This window comes from Neltuma alba, unplaced genomic scaffold (genome assembly GCF_004799145.2).
Source record: "Neltuma alba isolate B1F8T4 unplaced genomic scaffold, ASM479914v2 tig00012880_pilon, whole genome shotgun sequence".
NCBI lineage: Eukaryota > Viridiplantae > Streptophyta > Magnoliopsida > Fabales > Fabaceae > Neltuma > Neltuma alba.
Window position 1 is genome coordinate 12911 of NW_021637257.1, and position 26154 is coordinate 39064.

Below are 26154 nucleotides of genomic sequence, written 5' to 3' on the forward strand. Positions count from 1 at the left end.
AAATTTCAGTTTTGCACTACACAAGTTCTTAATTTATTTTCTAGAAGCAAGGGACTTGTTTTTTTTTCCTCCCAAAATTTGGAGGAGATATTGCAAATTGCCAACTCATTAACCGCCAAAGAGTTTTCTGATTAATGAAGACCCTCAATTTAAACTATTAATGAATTAATAAAGGTATATTTTCTTTCAAAAGTTTAAATTTTCATTAATCTTGCTTATTTATTAATAGATGTTAATTTCCTTGATATCTTCCACTCAATTCAATGCTAAGGACCTTTGGAATAATTTTCCCCAGATAAAAACATACACATATTCTTTCAACAAAAAAAACCATTCACTCCCTTTTCAATCGAATTCTCAGTCTCTCTGGCAAAAAAAATTAAATTAAATTAAATTCTCAATCACTTGAAAAAATATATATATAACAAATTTCAAGGGGATCCAGGTTGGTGGGTAACAGTGTTACCGTTGAGTCTCTTGCATGTCGCCAAGTGGAAGTAACGTACTCTGGTTTAGAGCATAGAAATCACAAACAAAACGCTCCCTCCCTCAGCTTTGTATGCCAACCCTCCACAGCATATTTCACGTTTTACTCCGCAACGGTCACTTCCCTCTCTCTTTCTTCAATCTCCGTTATATATGCTATGAGCGTATCACACTCGGATCAATCCACACCCACCTTCATCATCAATTCTCTCTCTCAAAAGATCAGCTCGGAATTAACTTCTCTGCGAAATGGGGTCTGAATCTGGCTGCAGGTTTCCAGGCTTTTTGATCTTTTTCATGTTCACATGGCTTCTTTTCACGTCATTATCTCAAGCACGAGAGTTTTACGTTGGTGGCAAAGATGGTTGGGTAACGAAGCCTTCAGAAGACTACCATCACTGGGCTCAAAGAATGAGGTTTCAAGTGAATGACACTCTCCGTAAGTCCAGTACATTTTTGTTTCTCCATATTTATATAGATTTCACAATGTGTAGTGTGATTTTTCTCCATTAGTATCATTGATTGTTGTTTCTGGTGGATGTAGGTTTTAAGTACCAGAAAGGGTCTGATTCGGTTTTGGTGGTGAAAAAGGAGGATTACGATTCGTGCAACACCAAAAATCCCTTGCAGAAGATGGAGGATGGCGATTCATCTTTCATTCTTAATAGGTCCGGTCCCTTCTACTTCATCAGTGGCAAATCTGAGCATTGCCAGAAGGGTCAAAAACTGATCGTCGTCGTTATGGCTGCGAGAGGCAAGCCTCATCACCAGTCACCTCCTACCCCGGCGCCGGCGCCGGCTCCGGTTGTGGCACCATCTCCGGCAGCCAAGACACCAACTTCATCGCCATCGGCTAGTTCCGGCCCAGGTTTGAGGCTTGCTGGTCCGGTGGTGGGATTGGCTTCGGGGGTTAGCCTTGGGATAAGCTTGATCTTTGGGAGCATTGGTGGGCTGCTTTAATTGTTATATGGACGTTGAAACAGAAGTGACTTCTTTTGTGTTTGGCTGGGTGTCTGGAATTGATTTCCTGGTATTTCAGTGTATGTGTATCTATTTGCTCGATCAACGGCGAGCATAGAGCAAGCTTTCATTAATTAGGGAAGTATGATTTTAATCTAGAGAATTTCGATACTTTTGTCCCCCCCCCCCCCCCCAAAAACAATTTCGATTCTTTTTGTATACTTACCCCGCCATTTGTGTTAAGAGCATTATCTTACTTCGATGGTTTATGGTTATGGCTCCTGTACCACAAATTAAAAAATTAATCGCCCCAAGCATATCGCTAATAATTAGCAATTAATTAATAAAATTCTTGTCGATAACAGATTAACATCTATGTATACCCTTGTGATTCTATTCATATTTTTTTCAAATAAAAAAAAATTAAATCTCACTAACTCATCCAAAACTTATATGTGTGTGCGTGTAAAGAGACAAAACTTAATTCAACAAAAAAAAAAAAAGAGACAAAACTTATATTCTTACTATCCGACTATACTGGATGTTTATTTCATCAATTATATTGAAAGTTGAAACATGCGTATCTTCTTTTTTCCACGTCGATAATATTTTCACCGACATTCACTTAATTTAAATTGTTGAAAACATTTATCCTTAATTAATAATGAGTTATCTCTTTTTTTTTTTAATAACAAAAAGTTTAAGTGAATTGAATCTCAGAACTCAAGATGAAAGTATGACTCCATGCTCATATAATACTTATAAAAGTATTTATAGATCCCTGACCTTGTATTATCACAATAAACAATGAGTTATCTCTTGGAGGGAGTGATGAATTGTGAGGTCTACTAAGTAATATTGTTTTTGGGCCAAAAGGTCCAGTGAGTAATAATGACTATTACAATTACCTCAAATTATATTGATGCAACATAAATAGGTCTTTACCCTCAACGCCCGTTTTCTAAAAGATTGTGCGATACGAAAAACAACCATGGCATCTATATATAGCTTCACATTAACAAGAAAAGCCCGGACAAATAGAAACGGATCTCGCGGATCACAAGCGCTAGTTCATGCATTGCCATTCATAAAACAGAATCACTATTTCTTAGCTAATAAAATCCAAAATTCAAATATATGAAGGGTAATACCAAACACTTGTTGCTTCTGCCAACCACAAACAAAAAACAGTATAGAAAACCCAACAACTGGCCCTCAACCTTTTGCTATTATTATGGTATCACTAAAAACTCTCCCCTCCTGCATATTTTATCTTCTTCCTCCCCATCGATCTCCCTGATCATCATCAATCAGTAGAATTCATCCATCCACCCACCCACCCCTCCATCCATCCATCGGATCATCAAGATGAAGCATGGTCTTGTGATCATAATTTTGTTAGCCATGGTTTTGGGTTCGATGTCCAAATCAAAACCATACAACAACATGTTTCAGAAGGATCAAGTGTGCAACAACAACAATAATAACAACAATGGATTGCAAGGAGATCAGTGTTCCGACAAGATCAAAGGAATGTCTTTAATGATGAGATCTACTGGTAAGAGCAGATCCAGGAACCTCAGGACTGTGAGGTATATAAGTTACGATGCTCTTAAGAAGGATAATATTCCCTGCAACCGACGTGGAAATTCTTACTATAATTGCAACAAACGCGGGAGGGCCAACCCTTATCGACGTGGTTGCACCGTCATTACACATTGCGCCAGAAACACTGATTGATTGATTGATCCATCCTTGTTTTCTATAACTATATATTCTCACTGCACCTGCATGCATATGCAATATGTAACCACACTATTCCCATCTAATTTTAATTTATTTATTTATATAGTTTCTTCTCTTTCCTTATAGTCTTAATTAATCCCACGTCTCTCACTGCTTTTTTTTTTCTTCCAGTTTTTAGATCTTTATAGAATGACAGAAGCAAAAATAATAATGGGCCCTTTTTTAATTTATTGCATGTATAAATGTATGTTCTTCATTTTCTTTAATTTTCATGCATGGACATATATACATCATCTGAATCTCTCTTCTCTTCTGTTTTCTCATTTGTGTATCAACTAACTCGACCAACTAAAAGGGCAATACTTGATCACTTGTTACCTCTTCCTTTTCAATTTGTTTATATATGTATACAAAATAAGTAAGATCCGTAGGATGAGAATTGTTAATCGCCTTTAGTTCTGTAATGAATGTGTGATTGTTAATTGGATATATATGGCCAGTGCAAGGTTCTTGCCTGCTAATCTGCTTGTCACTTCGCATGAATTAGCTCTAAACTTCATGGCTTTGTTCAATCCTATTCCTCTGCCCCCAGGTCCTGGAATCTGAGAATCTGCAACTCTGCAAAAAGGGATTCACAATCAAATTTTGTTTGATGTTGTGTTTTAATTATTATATATTTCAATAATAATTTATTCATAAATTTTCTTACAAATATAGTACTACCTCCAGTCCTAATTATAAGAGCTAGCTGACTAATTTGAGGAGATTAAGAAAATAAGTTAAGTTAGTTATTTGTAGTAAATAGATGTTGTTTTTTTAAAAATATCCTTGCTAATCAAGTATATTGGTTAGAACCACCATTATTAGAGGAACTAATCTGAAAAAAAATGCATAAATATTATAGACAAAGTGGATTGATGTTTTATATTTAAGATCAAAATGAAAGTCAAACAAAGCCTTATATTAATGACTGAGATAGTACATTGTAATGTAATTTCACATTGGCAATCATTAGAAGTTCATCAGTTAAATTTTCACAACGTTATTAATTAGTTAATAGTACTATGCTGCTTGCAGAGAAACAAAAATATTCATATATTCGCTGGTAATAATTCATAATTCGAAATGTCCTATCACCTTGAATAGTCCAAAGGTCTCGTAGGAGGGGAGCCTATCCGTTAGGAGTTTCCATCGTACAAAAATCTGCCAAATATCATCAAGATATATATAGACACACACACACACACAACAGATATCGAAAATGAAATAACATGGCGCTTCACAAGATCCCAATAAATCATACTAATATTGACGTTTACGATTCCCCAAACTATAAATTGAATTATAGTCTTCCAGGAGGAGAACAATCCCAAATGAAAAAAGGTTTCAAGCGACGCTTTAGGCTTCTAGTTTTTCCAAGCTGAGAAACTTGATGGAGAACAACGAAACGATGCGTCTCTGTTTCTATCTGCATCTATATAATTGACTGCTACGCTTCATATACTGTTGAAAAGCCAAGAAAATGGATTCCCATTGTAAATATGGTCGATTTTTGAAGGACAAGCAAGTTACTGATGCAATGGCTCTAGTGGCAGAATTATGCCGGAAATTCTACAGAATGGGTTGGGTTTCAGGTACTGGAGGAGCTATGTCTGTCAAATTGGACCATCTCGGCCTCATCGTCGTGACCCCTTCTGGTGCATAATCACCGCTCCTTCTTTACACATATAACAAGTTTACTCTATTCACTTCAATATCTGAAAAATATGACTATCTTTAAATGAAAAGGGGTTCAAAAGGAGAGAATGGCTGCAGAGGAGATGTTTGTAAGTCTTCGGACGGGTCTGATTTGCTAACACCTCCTGTGAAGCCATATCCTCACAACCCTCCCAAGGGCAGCGACTGTGATCCTCTGTTCATGAAGGTGATCACACACAAACACTGTTTAATTTGTTATTTTACATTAATCTTTCTGGTTTATTTACTGTATGCCCCTATAGATGCATTTAATTGCTTTTGTGGTATTGTCCCGTCTCTGAATGAACAGATTTATGAGATGCGCAGTGCTGGTGCTATTATACACAGTCATGATATGGAGGTTTGTCTAGTATCTATGATCAGGCCTTTGTCTAAAGATTTTCGAGTAATTATCTGATTTAACTGTTGCTGTTAGAAGTCAGCTTCTGTATGCCTAGTTTTAAATTTGACGGGGTGAATGAAGGCTTTTCCTCTGGGTATATAGATTTTTCCACTAATTTAACAGATCACTCACATGGAAACGATTAAAGGAATTGATGGACATGGGTATTTTGATGAATTTATAGTTCCAATAATTGAGAATGCCGCACACGAAGGAGAGCTGATAAATTCTATAACTGAAGTGGTATATCATCTTTGTCCATCTTTCTTTTGGTTTACAGTTTCATGATGATGTTTTCAAGTCTCTCTATCTTTCAATTGTACAATAATAATAATGATTATTTTTCTATTATTGTACTTCATATAGCTTGAAGCATACCCGAGAACAAACGCGCTTTTAGTACGCAATCATGGAGTTTTCATATGGGGAGAGTCATGGATTAGTGCCAAGACGCAGGTCAGTGTGTTTTACTGATTGGGCGAGGAAAAACTGAGGTTATGAACACAAGCTTTTAATTAGTGAATTGCTTCGATGTGTATCAGGCTGAGTGTTATCATTATTTATTTGGTGCTGCCATCAAGCTCCATCAGCTGGGACTGGATTCTTCTACGCCAAGCCATGGCCCCATCAAGAGATCATGAACAACACAGATAGTATCAGATGGGAGTTTCAGCATTCAGCATTTGGGTTTCGAAAGGTTGAAACTTTTTAATCTGAGAAACATCAAAACAACTATGTGTACGGTTTTTTTTGTTTTTTTTTGCCCTTTCGATTTGCATTAATTATTTAAGTTCCTTCGGAACCTATAACTGCAAATTTAATGTCTGCAGAATTGACTTTAATTAATTAATTAGCTGTAAATCTCCTTAATGTTGCAGAAGGTGAACTGAAGCATACGAAACCGTTAAAGCTTAACCAATTTGTTAGCCTTTTTGTTGCATCTTCCCCACAAGTCTATGTTAGTTATATATATACTCCTCTGGTCTTCTTTATAACACACTTATAACAGGTTCCACACAAATTAAAAAAAATCTTAAACTGCATTAACTATTCGTTAAAATATAACAATTTCCTAACTTTATTCATACTTAATACACTTTTTTTTAAAAAAAGTTTATTATAATATAATAAATGAAAGACAAAATAGTATATTCATGTAAAAATTTAATAAAATGACTTATAAATAGAACAAAAGAAAAATTCTTTTTCTCTGCCTTATAAATAGAAGCAAATGAGTAGCTCTGTTTCACCACTGTATCAGTATAAAACACTCAGTTTATACTCACGTACGCTTTTTCTTTTTCTCTGGACATTAACGTAACAATGCTCTCAAAGTGTGTTTCTTCCGAACAATCAGAACCTAAACCTTGTTTTCAATTCATGTCTTCACTGCGTATTGGAATAATGGAGGTTTGCTGGAAAATCTAAGAACGTATATTTACTATAGTCGGACCAACAACGAGTTCGAATCGCATAAACCCTTTAACTACTTTTCAAAGGCATGTGCATGCACCTTTTTTCTCTTCTTCGTTAAAGTATCTTTTCTAATTAGTTCTTTGTATTTGTACAATTAGCCTCGGTTACCTAAGCCACGCTTAACGCGTAGCAATTAAATGCTTTCTATGATCTGAAATTTAATTTTCAACCACTTCGTCCGTCGGTTTTAGTCGATGAATATATGTCGTTTTTTCTCAATGTCATGAGCCATACGTAATTGAGAGGACATCATTCATTTTTCGTACGTGGTTTAGATGGGCTACATAATATGTGAGAATTAATGTGAAAGTTGATGTATCAATAGTAATTCCTCCATTTCATAATACTACCTCCGCTCCTTAGTATAAAATCTAATTAACTAATTTAAAAAGATTAAAAAAATTAGTTATATTGGTTATTTGTAATAATAAATAAGTGTTGCTTTTCTTTGAATACTCTTGCTAACCATGCGTATTAGTCAAAAATATCGTTTGATGGAAAATTTAATATGTACAACTACTATAAAAATTATATTGTAAAAAAAAATGGATAACTATAAAAGATAAACTGGATTGGTGTTATATGTTATATATTTAGGATCAAATTAAAAATCAAATTAGCTTTATATTAAGGATCAGAAGTAGCATGTGAGAAGTTGATGAGAAGAAAATTTTAATCCAAAATATAAGAGGGTGAGGGGATAATGTGAAAGTCTCTATCTTGCACTCCAAGTGACTAAGGCTCTACCGCCCAATCTTCAACACTAACTGTTGACCCGAAAAGTGTCATTTAGTGCCTGTTTGGCATCACTTATTTTGAGTTTATAAGTAGCTTATAAGCTCTATAAACTCTATAAGCTCGATTGACACAATTGGGTCTATTTGGATCAGCTTTTATGCAATCAGGCTTTTGTCTGAAAAGCTACAATAAGCTATAAGCTAAAATTAACAGCTTATGACTTATAGCTTATGGCTTATGGCTTTTGAAATATGGAGAGAGAAAAAGTTAAGAAATTTATTACCTCTTTTGGTTCTTATTATAAGCTTCAAATAACTAATTTGTAAATAATAAAAAATCAGTTAAAATTAGTTGAAAGTAATGAATAAGTTAGAAATATTTTTATTTTTAAATATGCTCCTAAAAATATACTTTACTTTTTCATGTTTCACTTTATATTTAAAATATTTTTTATGATTTTTCATATTAAATTATTTTAATTTCATTGTATTATGTGAAATTATTTTTTTAATCATGTTTCATTATTTATTAAAACTCATATCTATTTTGGTCATTTTACAACAAAACTTATTTTTACTCAATCATAATCCAAACAACCTTTTACCAATCTCACTTTTTCAATCTAGCTTTTCTGAACTCTAATCCAAACACAATTCAGCTTATCCAATTTAGCTTTTATCCAATTTCACTTTTCTATAAGCTACTTTTTCAATAAGCTACTTTTCCAATCGCTGATCCAGATGGACCCTTAATCAACCAAGACGTTTTCAAACCAAGCGCAACTGTTATTTGCAGTTACGTACTGGCAATGAAATACATCTGGGCCCACGGACGATCGAGAAAGGGTAAAAGCCCAGCAGATGAACATTGATCGTTTTTTAACCACACAAATGTTGATCATTATTTAAACGTGAGAGAATATAGCCATCGCTGCTCGTTTGTGTGTGGTTTAGTGCACATTATGCAAGTCTATAAATACACATCGTATCACGTGGTTCAAATGCATCCGTCTTCATAACCTATCTCCCCAGAAAATCCTCCTTCTATAAGCTATTTGCACTTTGTCCGCTTCAATGGATCACTTACCTGAGCCTCTGAGTCCTATGGCACAATCCCTGGACAGCTCTTCCTTCTGGTTATACGTCCTTGGTGTTTTAGAGTTTGAAGTTCCTGTCCCTCATTTGCACCTCATCTATTGCATTAAGTCCCTTCTTTCCATCCCACGCTTCAACTCTATACTGGTTTCTCTCTGCTTTTCTCACTTAATTTTACACATGCACTTGCATTTTATCACCTAGCTAGCTACTGCTAGTTTTTATATATATCTGATGTGCATATCATAACGAAACAAGGACTTATGTTTAATGACAGGTTAGAGACGCGAGTGGGGTCAGAAGATGGGAACGGGTTGAAGTGAAGTTGGAGGACCATATCATTGAACCAACAATTTCCTGGGATTCCATGTCAAGGGATGAATATGCCAAATGCTTCGGTGATTACTTATCTCAGATATCAACGCCGCAGCTACCTCATTCGAAACCATTATGGGAAGTTCATGTGATCAACAGCTCCACTGCCACTTTAGTTTTTAAAGTTCATCACTCCATTGGAGATGGCTACACTCTCATGACCGCCCTTCTCTCTTGGCTCAAAAGAGCTGATGATCCCTCTCTCCCTGTGACTTTTCCTTCACTACTCAAGTCATAAAAAATGATGACACTTTCTGATCAACCCTCTCTTGGCAGAATTCCCAGTTTCATGCCCAATATCTACACTTATATAAAAGATTTCGGGTGGAGCTTACTCAAAAGCACTCTCCATGAAGATGACAAAACACCCATAAGATCTGGACAAGAAGGAGTCGAGTTTCAACCCGCTACCTTGTCCAGTATCACATTCCCACTTGATCATATAAAAAATATCAAGTCCAAGCTTGGAGTGGTAATTACTTTTTAATTCTTCCGTCAAGTTATTGTCAAGATGTCAGTGTGAATATGGACTTCACTAGATATTGGAAGTCAAACCTGCATCGAAGAAGTGTGTGTGGAAGGAACAATGAAATTGTTTTAATATGTGGTGGTTTTTCATCCTATTGCCCATTTGTTTACTCAGTGTGCATCATGTGTCTATATATATCAGTGTATAACTTTTGTTTTGCTATATACAGACAGTAAATGATGTGATCACCGGAATAATTTCCTGCGGGATTCGGTTATACATGCAAGATGTTGATTACAGTTCAAGAACAAAAAAGTGCACCCTGCTGCCAATGCTGAATACGAGAAATGTTGAGAGTTACGAGACGAAGGAGAATAATACGAGAACGGGGAGGGACAGGAAGGATACTTGGGGGAACAAATTCACATACACGCATGTACCAGTTCCGGAATTGACAGACACCCGAGTTTCCGATCCTCTTCAATTTGTTTGGGAAGCTCATCATACTATGAAGATGAAGAAGAGAGGCCATTTGGTTTATTCTCTCATTTCTAGGTTTCTACAGATGATGCATCAATTCAGTGGCCCTGAGGTGAGTGCACGGATGTATGTATTCGTTGCACTGCTTCATTAATAATATACTCCCGTTATTCTTTGGCTAATTCTGGATACTTTTTGATACATTTTGCTAAACACTTCCATAAGACGATGAGAAACTCAAGTATACTGATATCAAACATGGTCGGACCCTTGGATCAAATAGCTATGGCTGATCTCCCCATAAAAAGCTTATACTTTGCCTTGTCCGGCGTACCTCAGGTATATACAATGTACTGTTACCTCTCTTTTTCCCTTTCCCATCATTTTTCTTTGGGTTTTCTTTAATACCATCTATCTCTGATGTCCGTACGTGTGCTGAAGAAATTAAATTCTCTCTCTTGGTACTTGCTATATATATTGTTGTAGAGTCTGGTTATTACCATAACAAGCTATATGGGAATATTAAGAGTGACAACAAGAGCCGAAGAAGGATTTATAGATCAGAAGAAATTAGTGTCGTACATGAATGATGCCTTTGAAATGATACACAAAGCAGCGTAGGAGATTCCTTACGAAACCAAGTTGTAGAAATAGCTATGCTAATCCTTCACGAACTGAGAAGATTTAAGAGGGCTGTTATGTTTCTTTAGCAAATAAAATTAATGCAAGAGATATTTCTTGATTTAATCCATGTAATAGTTACTAGTATTATTTATGATTTGTCAGTTGCAGCAATAAATAAAACTGCCTTTGCTCCTTATTATAGCAGCCAATCTTGAAAAAAAATATTGGACGTTACAAGTTATGAGCTAATTCCTTACTGAGTGAACCAAGCTCATCACAAAAGCAGCCTATTCATTTAATTTTGACCAAAAAAAAGAGAGGTTCACATTAATTGAATTCACTAGAGTGAAAATAAGCCTCGAAGCTTATAGGAACGCGGAAGAAAATGGTAGAACTTTGGAACTTGAGAAAGGCCGGGTTTGAACTTTACAATAACTTCAAGAAAAAAAAAATTTACAATGACGCTTAAATTTATGCCACTTTGGTCTTATTTATAAGTCATTTCCATCATGTTTGACATAGAACAAGAAAAATCTTAAATTTCATTAACTATCATTTAAAATTTAACAACTTTCCAACCTGATTCCTATTTAACATACATTATACCCTATATAAACAAAGTCAACACAATAATAAATAAAAGGTAAAATTATACATCAATATAAAAAATTTTTTTCAGTACCCGAGGTTCAAAATATATCTTCTCTCTCTACCTATAAATAGGACCATAGGGTAGAGAGAGAAGATATACCAGATTGATATGCACGCACGTAGAAGTGAATGAGGGTCTGCTGAAAATCATAATCTACCCTATTTCTAAGCTACTTAAATAACTAAACTATATACCAGATTGAGTCTAGCAGAAAGAACTAATATCTTACAATGTGACAAATCAAAATTTGAATCCTATTTGAAAATGTACTCATATTTAATGCTCGATAATATCTCAAATAGAATTGTCTTCAATTAGAAAATACTTACACGTAGCAAAGAAAATAACTTAGTTATGTGGAAATCTGTTATTGGTTGAAGACATAAATGTGTAAGAAATTTTTTTCTTTAAAAAAATATGTTCTTGTTTATAAGGAAGATATGCGAAAAAAAAATAAGCCGTAAAAAAATGCAACAAAATAAATAAGAAAAAAATACATATAATCAACTAGTAATAAGAATTAAAAAAATATATGAAATATGTGAACAGATTCATGAGATGCGCAGTGCTGGACATGGAAATGATAGAAGGAATTGATGGACGTGGGTATTATGACGAACTTATGGTTCCAATAATTGAGAATGCCGCACACGAAGGAGAGCTGATAAATTCTAAACTGAAATGGTATATCATCTTTGTCCCTTTGCCTTTTGGTTTACAGTTTCATGATGATGTTTTCAAGTCTCTCTATCTTTCAATTGTACAATAATAATAATTGTTTTTCTATTATTGTACTTCATATAGCTTGAAGCATACCCGAGAACAAACGCGCTTCTAGTACGCAATCATGGAGTTTTCATATGGGGAGAGTCATGGATTAGTGCCAAGACGCAGGTCAGTGTGCTTACTGATTGGGTACAGTGAGGAAAAATTGAGGTTATTAACACAGCTTTTAATTAGTGAATTACTTCAATGTGTATCAGGCTGAGTGTTATCATTTTCTATTTGATGCTGCCATTAAGCTCCATCAGTTGGGGCTGGATTGGTCTACGCCAAGCCATGGCCCCATCAAGAGATCATGAACAACACAGATAGTATCAGACGGGAGTTTCAGCATTCAGCATTTGGGTTTTGAAAGGTTGATGCTTTTTAATCTGAGAAACGTAAAAACAAATATGCATATGGTTTCTTCTTTTCTTTTTTTTTTTGCCCTTTCGAGTTGCATTAATATATATATATATATATATATATATATGTAGTAGTTGTTCAGACGTCTATTTAATTATAGGTCCCGTTATAAGTTCCTTCGGAACCTACAACTGCAAGTATACAATGTCTGCAAAATTTGACTTTAATTAATTAGCTATAAATCTCCTTAATGTTGCAGAACGTAAACTGAAGCATTCAACATGTTTGAAGCTTGACCAATTTGTTAGCTTTTTGGTTTCATCTTCCCCACAAGTCTATGTTAGTTATATATATAGCTCTGACTCATCATTGTATCGGTATAAAACATAGTTTGTATTCAGATACGCTTTTTCTTCTTCTCTGCACATTAACGTAACAATGCTCTCGAAATGTGTTTATTCCGAAGAATCCGAACCTAAACCTCATTTTCAGCACAAGTCTTCACTGCATCAGGAATGAGGGAGGTTTGCTGGATAATAAAGAACGTATATTTGTAGGCCAATAACGTGAATTCAGATCACATTAACCATTTAAATACTTTCAAGGCATGCGCATGTACCTTCTTTTCCCCTCTTCTTCGCTAAGTATCTTCTTTTTTTTTCCCCCAAATTATTACTACCTCCGGTGCTTAATATAATAGTTTTACATGTTAAAAATCTCATTAAATGGTAGTTTTAGTTAATATATATGATTAGCAAGGGTCTTCTAGGAAAAATGATACATTTATTACAACTAACTAAATAAACTAATTTTTTTAATTACTTCAAATTAGTTAATTAGGTCTTATATTATGCATTGAAGATAGTATTTCTTTATATTTGGACAATTAGCTTCAGTTACTTAAGCCACGCTTAAGTCCCAGCACAATGACATGGCCTGTAATTGAGTGCCACTTAATTAAGGTGGTACCGCATAGAAATTAAATGCTTTCTTTGATATGAAATTTAATTCTCAACCACTCCCGTCGGCTTTAGACAATGAACATCTTTTTTCTCAATGTCGTGACCCATAATTGAGAGGACACCATTCTTTTTGGCGCCGGTGGTTTAGCTGGGCTTTGCCCCATCTTCAACAACCCACATAAATTTAGGAATTAATGTAAAACTTGATGTATCAATGATAATAAATTTTGTGGATACGTGTGATAAAAACTGATGGATACACTTCTTTTGATTTTTATTAAAATTGACTTCTCCACGTAGCTAAAATAAGAAATGACTATAATTAGAAATGTTTCATTTTCTAACACCGAAAGAGATTAATTTGGATTTTCTTTCTTTGCAAAATTGAGCTCAACTTTATGCAAGGCAATTCTGTGAATATCCCTGGGAGAATAATAATCTGCATGAATCAGACTTTCATGAAAAGAAAATCTAGGCAGTATTGAATTTAGTTAAATAGGATGTTATCGGTAAACAAGTAGAATATTTAAGTGACTTTCAAGTATAAATGAATAAAAAAGAAAACAAGAGAGAAGCATAAGATTCAACAATTTAATTCTCAAAATTTGAAACTAAATGCATAATTTGGTCCTTGGAAAATAAACTTTACGCTTGTTCAACTTATTATGCAGATAGACTAATTAATGAGTTGTAAATAAAAATTTTACAAAAACAAAATAAATAGTTGAAAATATATATTATGAGATTTTTTTTTTCAATAACGAAATATTTAAGAAATATTTTTATCATGTTTTGTACCTGTGCGATAGAGAGAGTCTCTATAAATACAAATTATGCAGATAGACGACCGGTGCACACAAAACTTATCTCACCTTATGTACCATACTTTATTCATTTCAATGGATTCCTTAACCAAGCCATTGAGTCCTATGTCACAGTGCTTAGACACCTCTTCGCTCTGGGCATATATCCTTGTTGTTTTTGAATTTGAAGTTGCCTTCCCTCATTCGCCTCTTTTTTCTGTCCTTCGGTCCCTAATTTCCATCCCACGCTTCTCCTCGATATTGGTTCTCTACCCCGCTCTGTTTCTCTCAATTTAGCACGCACTTGCATTTGATTTATAACGTTATTGCCTAGCTAGGTTCTCAAATCTAATGATCCATGACCTCATGCTTGACCACAGGTTAGGGACAAGAAAGGAGTCAAAAGATGGGAACGAGTTGGAGTGAAGCTGGAGGACCATATTGCCGAACCAACAATTTCTTGGGAGGCCATGTCAAAGGATGGATATGCCAAATGCTTTAGTGAATATTTATCAAAGATCTCGTTGGAGGATCTAACTCGTTCCAAGCCATTATGGGAAGTTCATGTGATCAAACACTCCACTACCACTGTAGTTTTTAAAGTTCATCACTCCGTTGGAGATGGCTACGCTCTCATGGGTGTTCTTCTCTCTTGTCTGGAAAGAGCTGATGATCCCTCTCTCCCTGTGACTTTTCCTTCACTCAAATCGTCAAAAATGGAGCCTGAAAGCCGAAACTTGTTCGGGAGAATTCCCCGCTTCTTATCCTCTATCTTCTCTTCTGCAACATATTTTGGGTGGAGCTTGCTCAAAAGTACTTTGGTTGAAGATGATAAAACACCAATAAGGTCTGGAAATAGATCAGTCGAGCTTCAACCTGCTGCCATGTTCAATGTCAAATTTCCAATGAACCGTATTAAAGAAATGAAGTCCAAGCTTGAAGTGGTATGTAATTAGTAACGTATATTTTTATGCGGGCAAGAAGATAAACTCTCGTTAGTTCTACTGTATTTGCTTGACAATAGAAGTTTATAACTTTGTTTTATTGTATTAATACAGACAGTAAATGATGTGATCACGGGAATAATTTCCCTCGGGATCCGGTTATACATGCAAGACGTCGATCATTCTTCAAGCACAAAAAATAGCACCCTTCTGCTAATACTTAATACAAGAAATGTTCAAAGTTACCAGGCAGCGAAAAATATGAAAGAGGCTAAAGGGGAGTGTACTTGGGGGAACAAATTCTCCTTCATGCATGTAGCAATTCCAAAATTGAATGACGCCCAAAGTTCAGATCCACTTCAATTTGTTAGGAAAGTTCATCATGCAATGAAGAAGAGAAACTTTTTAGTTTATTACTCCATGGCACGCTTGTGCAGATGAAGCATCGACTCAAAGGCGCTGAGGTAAGTAGATCCTCGTTTTGCTTCAGCTAACTCTGAATGCCTTTTCTAAATCGCTTTTTTCGTCGGATATATATACATACATGTGTGCGCGCGCGTGTGTGTGTGCATTTGGTTTTAGTGGGATTATATTGTTTCAGATTAAGGTTAACTATTATTGTGGCGTGCTGTGTAGGGAGCGGCTAAACACTTGCACAAGACATTGAGAAACTCAAGTTGTTTCATAACGAACATGGTTTGACCGTTGGATCAGTTGGCTGTGGCTAATTATCCAATAAAAGACTTTTACTTTACTGGGTCTGGCATGCCTCAGGTATATATTACTGTTTCCTCTTCCTCCCCTTTCTCATCATGTTTTGACCTGGGAAAATCAACTAATTATCACGAAGAGTCAGCTTAACGCAGTTAATGATAAATAATCATGTCCTACCAAGTAATAGTACTCCTGTTCTTTCGTGGGATACATAACATATAGTATTGTCCTGTTTTTTCTCTATACCCTCTCTTTTCATGCGTCGAAAAGAAATTAAATTTGAATGCCGTTTGCTTACTTTACTCTGCAGAGTCTGTTTATTACCATAATAAGCTACATGGGAACGTTAAGAGTGACAGGTAGAGTGGAAGAAGGATTCATAGATGTGAAGAAATTGGAGTCGTACGTGAATGATGCCTTTCACATATATAATACACAAAGCAGCGCTGGAGATTCCTGCAGACAAAACCAAATTCTGAAAATTAAATCCTCATGAACTGAGAAGAATTATAAGTGGGAGTGTAATGTGTTTATGCACCAAATAAAATGAGATGTGTAAGCTTATGTTAAACATCCATCAGTGTCAGCTGTAAAATAAGAGTGGAGTGAGAGACGTGAGAATGAAGTTACAAAACAGAGTGAAGAAGTAAACAATAGTTTTTTTTTTTGGCCAAAAAACAATAATTGTATTTGAGTGCGAGAAATTCATCTTTAAAACGAATGTCTCTATCTTGCCCTCCAGGTTTGTAAGGCTTTTACCACTTAATTTTCAACATTAACTTTTGATCACTGCTCAGAACAAGCACTTTGGAAAGGGTCATTTAATTAACTATCTCTATCTTTCAATTGTACAGTAATTGTTTTATGTTTCTATTATTGGTGTGCTTCATATAGCTTGAAGCATACCCAAGAACAAATGCGGTGCTAGTACGCAATCATGGAGTTTTCATATAGGGAGAGTCGTGGATAAGTGCCAAGATGCAGGTCTTTACTGATTGGGTGAGGAAAAACTGAGGTTATTAACACAGCTTTTAATTAGTGAATTACTTCAATGTGTATCAGGCTGAGTGCTATCATTATCGATCCATTTGATGCTGCCATCAAGCTCCATCAGCTGGGGCTGGATTGGTCTACGCCAATCCATGGCCCCATCAAGAGATCACGAGCCTCACAGATAGTATCAGATGGGAGTTTCAGCATTCAGCATTTGGGTTTTGAAAGGTTGATAGTTTTTAATTTGAGAAAAATCAAAACAACTATGCATATGGTCTTTTTTATTTTTATTTTTTTGCCCTTTCGAGTTGCATTAATATAGTGGTTGTTCTGACGTCTATTTAATTATATAATATAAGTTCCTTCGGAACCTTTGACTGCAAATTTAATGTCTGCAGAATTTGACTTTAATCACTTAGCTATAAATCTCTTTAATGTTGCAGAACGTAAACTGAAGCATACGAAACCTTTGAAGCTTAACCAATTTGTTAGCTCTTTTGTTGCATCTTCCCCACAAGTCTATGTTAATCTTATTTATAAAGCACTTGCAATATATTTCACATATATTAAAAAAAAACATTAAACTGTATCAACTATCCACTAAAATATAACAATTTTTTAACTTTATCCATATTTAATACTACTTCTGGTCTTATTTATAAGCTTCAAATTGGAGGTGTAGTCCATTTTATAAGATTTAATTTGGTGTTTGTCTTAACATTTAACACACTTTTTTCAATTTTACCCTTAATTATTCATTCTCTCTCTTTTGCCATAATCTCTCTTATCACATTTTTCCACATATTCTCTTTCATCTTTTTTTCTCATTTATTACAAGGGCATATTTGAAATCAAAAATATATTTTTAACCTATTTATTATTTTTAACTAATTTTAACTAATTGTTTGTTATTCACAAATTAGTTATTTAAAGCTTATAATAAGGACCGGAGGGAGTATATATATTTTTTTTTTCAAAAAAAAATTTACATTATATAAATGAATGACAAAATAGTACATTCATACTAAAAATTTAATGAAGTGACTTATAAATATAACTAAAAAAAACCTCTCTCTACTTTGTAAAGAAAACCAGATGAGTAGCTCTATTTCACCATTGTATCTGTATAAAACACTCAGTTTATATTCACGTACACTTTTTCTTCTTCGCTGCACATTAACGTAGCAATGTTCTCAAAATGTGTCTCTTCCGAAGAATCAGAACCTAAACCTTGTTTTCAATTCAAGTCTTCACTGCGTATTGGAACAATGGAGATTTGCTGGAAAATCAAAGAACGTACATTTACTGTAATCAGACCAATGACATGAGTTCGAATCACATAAACCCTTTAACTACCTTCAAAGGCATGTGCATCTATCTTTTTTAATTATTTCTTTGTATTTGGACAATTAGCTTCGGTTACCTAAGCCACGCTTAACGCGTAACAATTAAATGCTTCCTATGATATGAAATTTAATTTTCATTCACTTCCGTCAGAAAAAGTTAATGAATTTTTGTTTTTCCTCAATGTCATGATCCGTGATTGAGAGGACACCATTCTTTTTTCGCACGTGGTTTAGACGGGCTGCATAATAGTCATCTCATCCTATTTCTAAGTTACAGAGAGATAATATTTTTTAATCCTATTTATAGGGTATTAAGAAAAATTTGTTGCATGAATGTATAATTTTACCCTTCATTTATTATTGTGTTGACTTTGTTTACATGAAGTATAATATATATTAAATAGAGATAAAGTTGAAAAGTTATTGAATTTTAAATGAGAGTTAATAAAGTTTAAGATTTTTCTTAATCTGTGTGAAACATGGTAGAAGTGACTTATAGAGGAGTATGTGAGAATTAATGTGAAAGTTGATGTATCAATAGTACTCCCTCTATTTCATAATATCATCTCAATTCCTTAATATAAGACCTAGTTGACTAATTTAGAGAAATTAAAGAAACTAGTTACATTAGTTATTTGTAATAAATAAGTGTTATCTTTTTTAGAATACTTTTACTAATCATATGTATTAATTAAAACTACTATTTGATGAAACATTTAATATGTACAACTACTACAAGAACTATACTAAAAAAATACATAAATATGAAAGATAAATTGAATTGGATTCATATATTTAGAACCAAATTAAAAATCAGAATATGTAAGTAAGAAGTTGATTAAAAGAAATTTTAATCCAAAATATAAGAGGTTCACGGGATAATGTGCACTCCAAGTTTCTCAGGCTCTACCACTCAATTTTCAACACTAATTGTTGGCCTTGAAAAGGGTCATCTAATAAACTAAGATCTTTGCAAACCAAGCGCAGCAGTTATTCGCAGTTACGTACTAGTAATGAAATATCTGGGCCCACGGACGATCGAGAAAGGGAAAAAGGCCAGCAGATGAATATTGATCGTTTTTTTTTACCATACAAATGTTGATCATTATTTAAACATGAGAGGATATGGCCGGCGCTCGTTTGTGTCATTGTGTGTGGTTCAGCTTGGGCATTGTCCCCATTTTCAACATCTATCATCTATAAATGAAGGAAAAAAATTGAAATTGTAACATGATGACAAAAGTAGTACTATGAAGGAGAGCTGATAATTTTTAAAACTGAAGTCGTGTGCCATCATTGCCCCTTAAATTTTGTGTTTTTTTTTCTTTTTTAGTTTGATGATGTTGTCTTCAAGTCTCCCTTTCACTTGCACTATATAACGGTCTTTTTCTATTATTTCACTTCATATAGCTTCATCAGCTGGGGCAGGATTGGTCTACGCCAAGCTATGGCGCCACAAAGAGATCATGAATATCACAGACAGTGTCATATGGGAGTTTCAGCATTCAGCATTTGGGTTTTGAAAGATTGATGCTTTTTAATCTGAAAACATCAAACCAATCATGTATATGGCTTTTTTTTTTCTTTGCCAACGTATATGGCCTTTTTCTCTTGAGTTATATTAATACTACAAAATAAATCTTATATTTAGAACTGAATATTTGGGACCGAAGGAGTATATAGATATTGTTCTGACGTCTATTTAATTATTTCCTTCAGAACCTATCATGTCTGCAAAATTTGACTTCAATCAGTTAGCTATAAATCTTCTTAACAAAGCAGAACAAACCATTCCGTCCATAAGATGGTTGAAGCTTAAGTTTGTGTGCGTAATATATAAACAATAAACCGCTTTCTTTTTTCAAAGTAAATCTCAAAGACACTCCCTTTGAAACAGCACAATATAAATGTCTCTTCGCTTTAATAACGCAGAAGGTAAACTGAAACATACGACGGTTGTGAACAAGTACCATGTTAAGGAGTAATTAGGAGGCTTGGACTAGTTTAACGTTGCAGCTGGTTAGTTGAAGCTCAACTAATTGTTAGCTTTCTGTTGCATCTTCCCCACAAGTCTATGTCAGTTGTGTATATATATAGCTCTGTTATCACCATTATTGTATCAGAATAAAACACAGTTTCATTCAATAATCTTTATTCTTCTACCTTTTTTGTCACTACTGCGTAGGATCCAGCTGGGGAAAATTTAGTACTACTTCAGTAGCGACGGGAGAGGGCCGGCATACAGTTTAATTCCTCGTAAAGTAAGACAGTTAAGTGCCACCGTCGCCAGCTATAGGTTTATTTTCTCTATGCCAACCTGAAATTCCTTTAGATTTCAATGTTCGAATTAATTTGGCCATTAATTTTCTATATAATAAAATTAGAATGACGTGTCTTGAACATTAATTACAGATGTGATGATTTACTCCCTCGGTACGATGCCATGAACTGTAACTGAGTGACCACTTGAGGAGACGCGTGTCCCTGAAATTGAAAGTTCAACTACCTTGCTTTTGGTTTTAGGCTTTTCTAGCTAACAATTGCTGCTTCTCTACACCGATCGCGTACTTGTCTTCTTCTTCTTTTTTCTTTTTTTTTTTCAATCTCTGAATTTTCTCAGCATCTTGCGTTAGTGTTGACTAGCATTAACCATAACCCAAAAAAAAAAAAATTGATCAATATCTAAACGTGAGAGAATATAGCCATCGCTGCTCGTTTGTGTGTGGTTTAGCGCACATTATGTAAGTCTATAAATACACATCGTATCACGTAGTTCAAATGCATCCGTCTTCGTAACCTATCTCCCCAGAAAATCCTCCTTCCATAAGCTATTTGCACTTTGTCCACTTCAATGGATCACTTACCTGAGCCTCTGAGTCCTATGGCACAATCCCTGGACAGCTCTTCCTTCTGGTTACACGTCCTTATTGTTTTAGAGTTTGAAGTTCCTGTCCCTCATTTGCACCTCATCTCTTGCATTAAGTCCCTTCTTTCAATCCCACGCTTCGACTCTATACTGGTTTCTCTCTGCTTCTGTCCCTTAATTTCACACATACACTTGCATTTAATCACCTAGCTAGCTCCTGCTAGTTTTTATATATATCTGATGTGCATATCATAACGAACCAAGGACTTGTGTTTGATGACAGGTTAGAGACGGGAGTGGAGACAGAAGATGGGAACGGGTTGAAGTGAAGCTGGAGGACCATATCATTGAACCAACAATTTCCTGGGAATCCATGTCAGAGGATGAATATGCCAAATGCTTCAGTGATTATTTATCTCACATATCAACGCCGCAGCTACCTCATTCGAAACCATTATGGGAAGTTCATGTGATCAACAGCTCCATTACCACTTTAGTTTTGAAAGTTCATCACTCCATTGGAGATGGCTACACTCTCATGAGTGTCCTTCTCTCTTGGCTCAAAAGAGCTGATGATCCCTCTTCCCCCGTGACTTTTCCTTCACTACTCAAGTCATCGAAAACAATGACACTTTCTGATCAACCCTTTCTTAGCAGAATTCCCAGTTTCGTGCCCAATATCTACACTTCTATAAAAGATTTCGGGTGGAGCTTACTCAAGAGCACTCACGATGAAGATGACAAAACACCCATAAGATCTGGACAAGAAGGAGTCGAGTTTCAACCCGCTACCTTGTCCAGTATCACATTCCCAGTTGATCATATAAAAAATATCAAGTCCAAGCTTGGAGTGGTAATTACTTTTTAATTCTTCCGTCAAGTTATCGCTAAGATGTCAGTGTGAATATGGACTTAACGAGATATGGGAAGTCAAACCTACATCGAATATGCGTGTGTGTGTGTGTATGGAAGGAACTATGAAATTGTTTTAAGATGTGGTGGTTTTTCATCCTTTTGCCCATTTGTTTACTCAGTGTGCATCATGTGTCTATTTATATCAGTGCATAACTTTTGTTTTGCTATGTACAGACAGTAAATGATGTGCTCACCGGAATAATTTCCTACGCGATTCGGTTATACATGCAAGATGTTGATTACAGTTCAAGAACCAAAAAGTGCACCCTGCTGCCAATGTTGAATATGAGAAATGTTGAGAGTTACGAGACGAAGGAGAATAATATGAGAACGGGGATAGACAGGAAGGGTACTTGGGGGAACAAATTCACCTACACGCATGTACCAGTTCCGGAATTGACAGACACCCTTGTTTCCGATCCGCTTCAATTTGTTTGGGAAGCTCATCATTCTATGAAGATGAAGAAGAGAGGCCATTTGGTTTATTCTCTCCTTTCTATGTTTCTACAGATGGAGCATGAATTCAGTGGCCCTGAGGTGAGTGCACGGATGTATATATTCACTGCACTGCTTCATTAATAATATACTCTCGTTATTCTTTAGCTAATTCTAGATTTTTTTTTGATCAGATTTAGCTAATTCTAGATACTTTTTGCTAATGAAGCATTGTTCCATATGTGTTGCAGGCAGTGGGTAAACACTTTCATAAGACGATGAGAAACTCAAGTGTACTGATATCAAACATGGTCGGACCCTCGGATCAACTAGCTATGGCTCATTTCCCCATAAAAAGCTTATACTTTACCTTGTCCGGCGTACCTCAGGTATATAAAATGTATTGTTACCTCTCGTGTTCACTTTCTCATCATTTTTCTTTGGGTTTTCTTTAATACCATATATCTCTGATCTCCGTGCGTGTGCTGAAGAAATTAAATTCCCTCTCTTGGTACTTGCTATATATATTGTTGCAGAGTCTGGTTATTACCATAACAAGCTATATGGGAATATTAAGGGTGACAACAAGAGCAGAAGAAGGATTTATGGATCAGAAGAAATTAGCGTCGTACGTGAATTATGCCTTTGAAATGATCCACAAAGCAGCAATGGAGATTCCCTACAAAACCAAGTTGTAGAAATAGCTATGCTAATCCTTCACGAACTGCGAAGATTTAAGAGGGCTGTTGCGTTTCTTCGGCAAATAAAACGCCAGATGTGGCTCTGCCTGTGTCTGTTTCTATATCTATTATTTGTGTCATGTCTTGTGTTTAGGTAATGTGGTCTTCCCCCCGAAAATGCACGCAAGGGATATGTCTTCATTTAATCCACGTAATAGTTACTAGTAGTATTTATGATTTGTCAGTTGCAGCAATAAATAAAACTTCCTTTGCTCCTTGAGCCATTCTTTTTTTTTTTAAAAAAAAAAGATCTTATAAGTTGAGTTGATTTCTTACCAACTAAACCAAGTTTCTCCCAAACACAGCCAATTCATTAAATTTTAACCAAAAAAAAAACAAAGAAAGGTTCACATTAATTGAATTCATTAGAGTAAAAATAAGCCTCAAAGCTTACAGAAACACAGAAGAAAATGGCAGAACTTTGGAACTTGAGAAAGGCCGGGTTGGAACTTTACAATGACCTCAGGCCAACAGAAAAACTTTACAATGACACTTAAATTTATGTATGATATCCACACGCGTAAAAGTGAATGAGGGTCTGCTGAAAATCATAATCTGCCGTATTTATAAGCTACAAAATTATGTATCAATAAGAATTGAGTCTAGCAGAAGGAACTAATACCTTATAATGTGACAAACCAAATTTTAAATCATGTTAAAAAAGGTGCTCACATTTAATACTCCATAGTATCTCAAATATAATTGTCTTCAATTGAACATTACTAGAATCTTGAGATGAAAAATTATTCACCAAAACAGGAGAACCAGATTGGAACTTTGAAGCCCAGAGGAAAACCATGTTTCCTATAGCACATCTCTTCCATATGTCTTGGTTTCCCATAGTAGGAGCACCGCTTTAAAGATCCATCAGTAGACTTAATCGGCGGTCAGTTTGGAGCTTTGGCTAGCAAAATCTTGGAGTCAACACGCATCGATACAGAGGGATGAATTTCTCTTTCTTGCTAAAGAACTAAGGAGAATACTCGATTGATGGAAGGAAGTGGATTGAGAAGCATAATCTGTGATTTAACACTACCGTATTGCCCATTGAGTCCTTTCAAGAATGGGGTTATATAATCCTATTCCCAGTGAGTTTTTGCACTGTTACCCACGCCACAAGTACAGGACTCAATCAACCAAATATTAGATAATTCGTCCCAGAGAGTCTTTAGGCAAAGTATATATAGTACTCACTTACAGTAAGGTTGCCTTGTTTGAGACTGAAAATTTCTTCTTGAAGCTCTGCAATTTGAAAAATATCAGACTGAGTGTATCTAGACTTCAAGTCAGTCTAAATCTCAGCAACTATATCGAATCAAAGAGTGCTCCTAGCAATGATCATGGGAGAAAGGGACTTCGTTAGCCACCCTTGAATAAGGTTGTTGCATTGTTCCCATGCTAGAAATAGTTTATTAGAAGCCGTGGGACGAGTAATCGATCCATCAACAAATTTCAACTTATTCTTTGATAGTAAAGCCATTTTCATGGTGCAGGCCCATCCGTGATAATTTGAGCCATCAAGTGGAGGAGAGACGAGAATGAGAGCTGGATTTTCATTCGAGTGAATGTAGAAGGGGCTCGATTGGTCAATGGAAGAATCAAAGTCAGACGCCATGAAAGGAGCTTGGGAAGAATGATGGTGGAAAGATCAAGAAACAGAGAACCCAAGGAAGAACAGAAAGAGAAAAGTGCAACAAAAAAGACAAAAGAGGACTTGGTACTGGCTCAGAATACCATGAAACTAAACTTTGGAAAAATGACTTACCCTTATTATTGATAAAAGGTGTATACACACACAGAGATGAGTCTAAGAGTATTTACATAATAGAATGTAACTAATTTATAACAGTATAAATTATGTAACAAAATATCTATGTTACACTTGACATTCATTATGTAGAAATCTGCTATTGGTTGAAGACATAAATATGGAAGAAATTTATTTTTTTAAAAAAATATGTTCTTGTTCATAAGGAAGGTATGCAAAAGAAAATACTCATCTGGTCATATTTATAAGACACTTCAGCATATTTACATAGACTAAGAAAACCTTAAAATGCATTAACTCTCTATTAAAATATAACAATTTTTTAATTTTACCCATATTTAATATATACCTTTTTAAAGAGATAAATACCTACACCATAATAAATGAAGGACAATATAATACATTTACGCTAAAAATTTAATGAAGTGACTTATAAATATGACTAAAAAAAACTTCTCTCTCTGCTCTATAAATAGCTTAGAGGAGTAACTCGTAAAAAAGGCCCACCAAAATAAATAAGAAAAAATACATATAATCAACTAGTAATAAGAATTAAAAATATATATGAAATATTCAATCATTTCCAAAATATAATTAGTTTAAAAAAAGATCGGAAACATCAAAAAAATTATGCTCAGGTTTTAAAAAAGGAGTACTATGTAAGACGTAAATGTTGGCCCAAAAAAAAAAGACGTAAAAACTGCTTTCCGAGAACATGGTGCATAAATGTTCAACAGCTTTTCTGCCAGTTTTTGGTTGTTGAATAAACATTTTCATTAACGGAGTATTTGGATTTGTCTAAAAATGCTTTTTAAAAATATTTTTTAATAAATTAAGATAAATTTCTTTACATATTTATTTTGTTTATTATAAAAATACTTTTAAAATCATAGTTTTATTTTCACCTAAACACCCCCTAAATCATGCTGTTTCCAACCGGTGAGTTACCTTAACTCCAACATACGACTATATGAGAGAGTTGGGTTTAACAGTACATAAAAAGAATTTCAGTTTTTTTTTTGGTTTTGGCTTGGTGCAAATATTTTTTTATTGAATGCAATTTTATTTGAAACACTATCAGATACTACCTCCATCATTAATATAAGAGATAGTTAACTAATTAGAGTAGATTAAAAAAATTTGTTGAGTTAATTATTTGTAATAATTAAGTGTTTTCTTCCTTAAAATATCCTTACTAATTATATGTATTAATAATTAGAATTATTATTTGATTGAACATCTAAATGTGCAACTATTACAAGAATTATTTTGAAAAAAAATAGATAAATATGAGAGATAA

General features: G+C 34.8%; 3 protein-coding genes, 1 long non-coding RNA gene and 1 pseudogene across 4 annotated transcripts; all 5 read left to right on the top strand.

The window, feature by feature from the left end:
- The first annotated feature begins 735 nt into the window (after window positions 1–735).
- Window positions 736–1446, top strand: LOC114732156 (early nodulin-like protein 2). The gene is made up of 2 exons (XM_028919446.1): window positions 736–925; window positions 1031–1446. Exons 1-2 carry the CDS (start codon window positions 736–738, stop codon window positions 1444–1446), a joined length of 606 nt encoding a protein of 201 aa, XP_028775279.1.
- Window positions 1447–4714: 3268 nt separating this feature from the next.
- LOC114732157 (probable bifunctional methylthioribulose-1-phosphate dehydratase/enolase-phosphatase E1 2) lies at window positions 4715–6217 on the top strand (annotated as a pseudogene).
- A 4005-nt stretch (window positions 6218–10222) lies between these two features.
- LOC114732158 (O-acyltransferase WSD1-like) lies at window positions 10223–15486 on the top strand. Its single transcript, XM_028919447.1, has 5 exons — window positions 10223–10303; window positions 12045–12134; window positions 14514–15077; window positions 15192–15423; window positions 15476–15486. The coding sequence occupies exons 1-5, from the start codon at window positions 10223–10225 to the stop codon at window positions 15484–15486; spliced, it is 978 nt and encodes a 325-aa protein (XP_028775280.1).
- Window positions 15487–15490: 4 nt separating this feature from the next.
- On the top strand, window positions 15491–16196 carry LOC114732152 (uncharacterized). Its single transcript, XR_003738964.1, has 3 exons — window positions 15491–15541; window positions 15714–15851; window positions 16102–16196. It is a non-coding gene; the product is annotated as an uncharacterized LOC114732152 (long non-coding RNA).
- Window positions 16197–20982: 4786 nt separating this feature from the next.
- Window positions 20983–23311, top strand: LOC114732155 (O-acyltransferase WSD1-like). Its single transcript, XM_028919445.1, has 5 exons — window positions 20983–21149; window positions 21280–21849; window positions 22086–22448; window positions 22598–22735; window positions 22883–23311. Exons 1-5 carry the CDS (start codon window positions 21012–21014, stop codon window positions 23042–23044), a joined length of 1371 nt encoding a protein of 456 aa, XP_028775278.1. The 5' UTR covers window positions 20983–21011; the 3' UTR covers window positions 23045–23311.
- Window positions 23312–26154: the final 2843 nt, after the last annotated feature.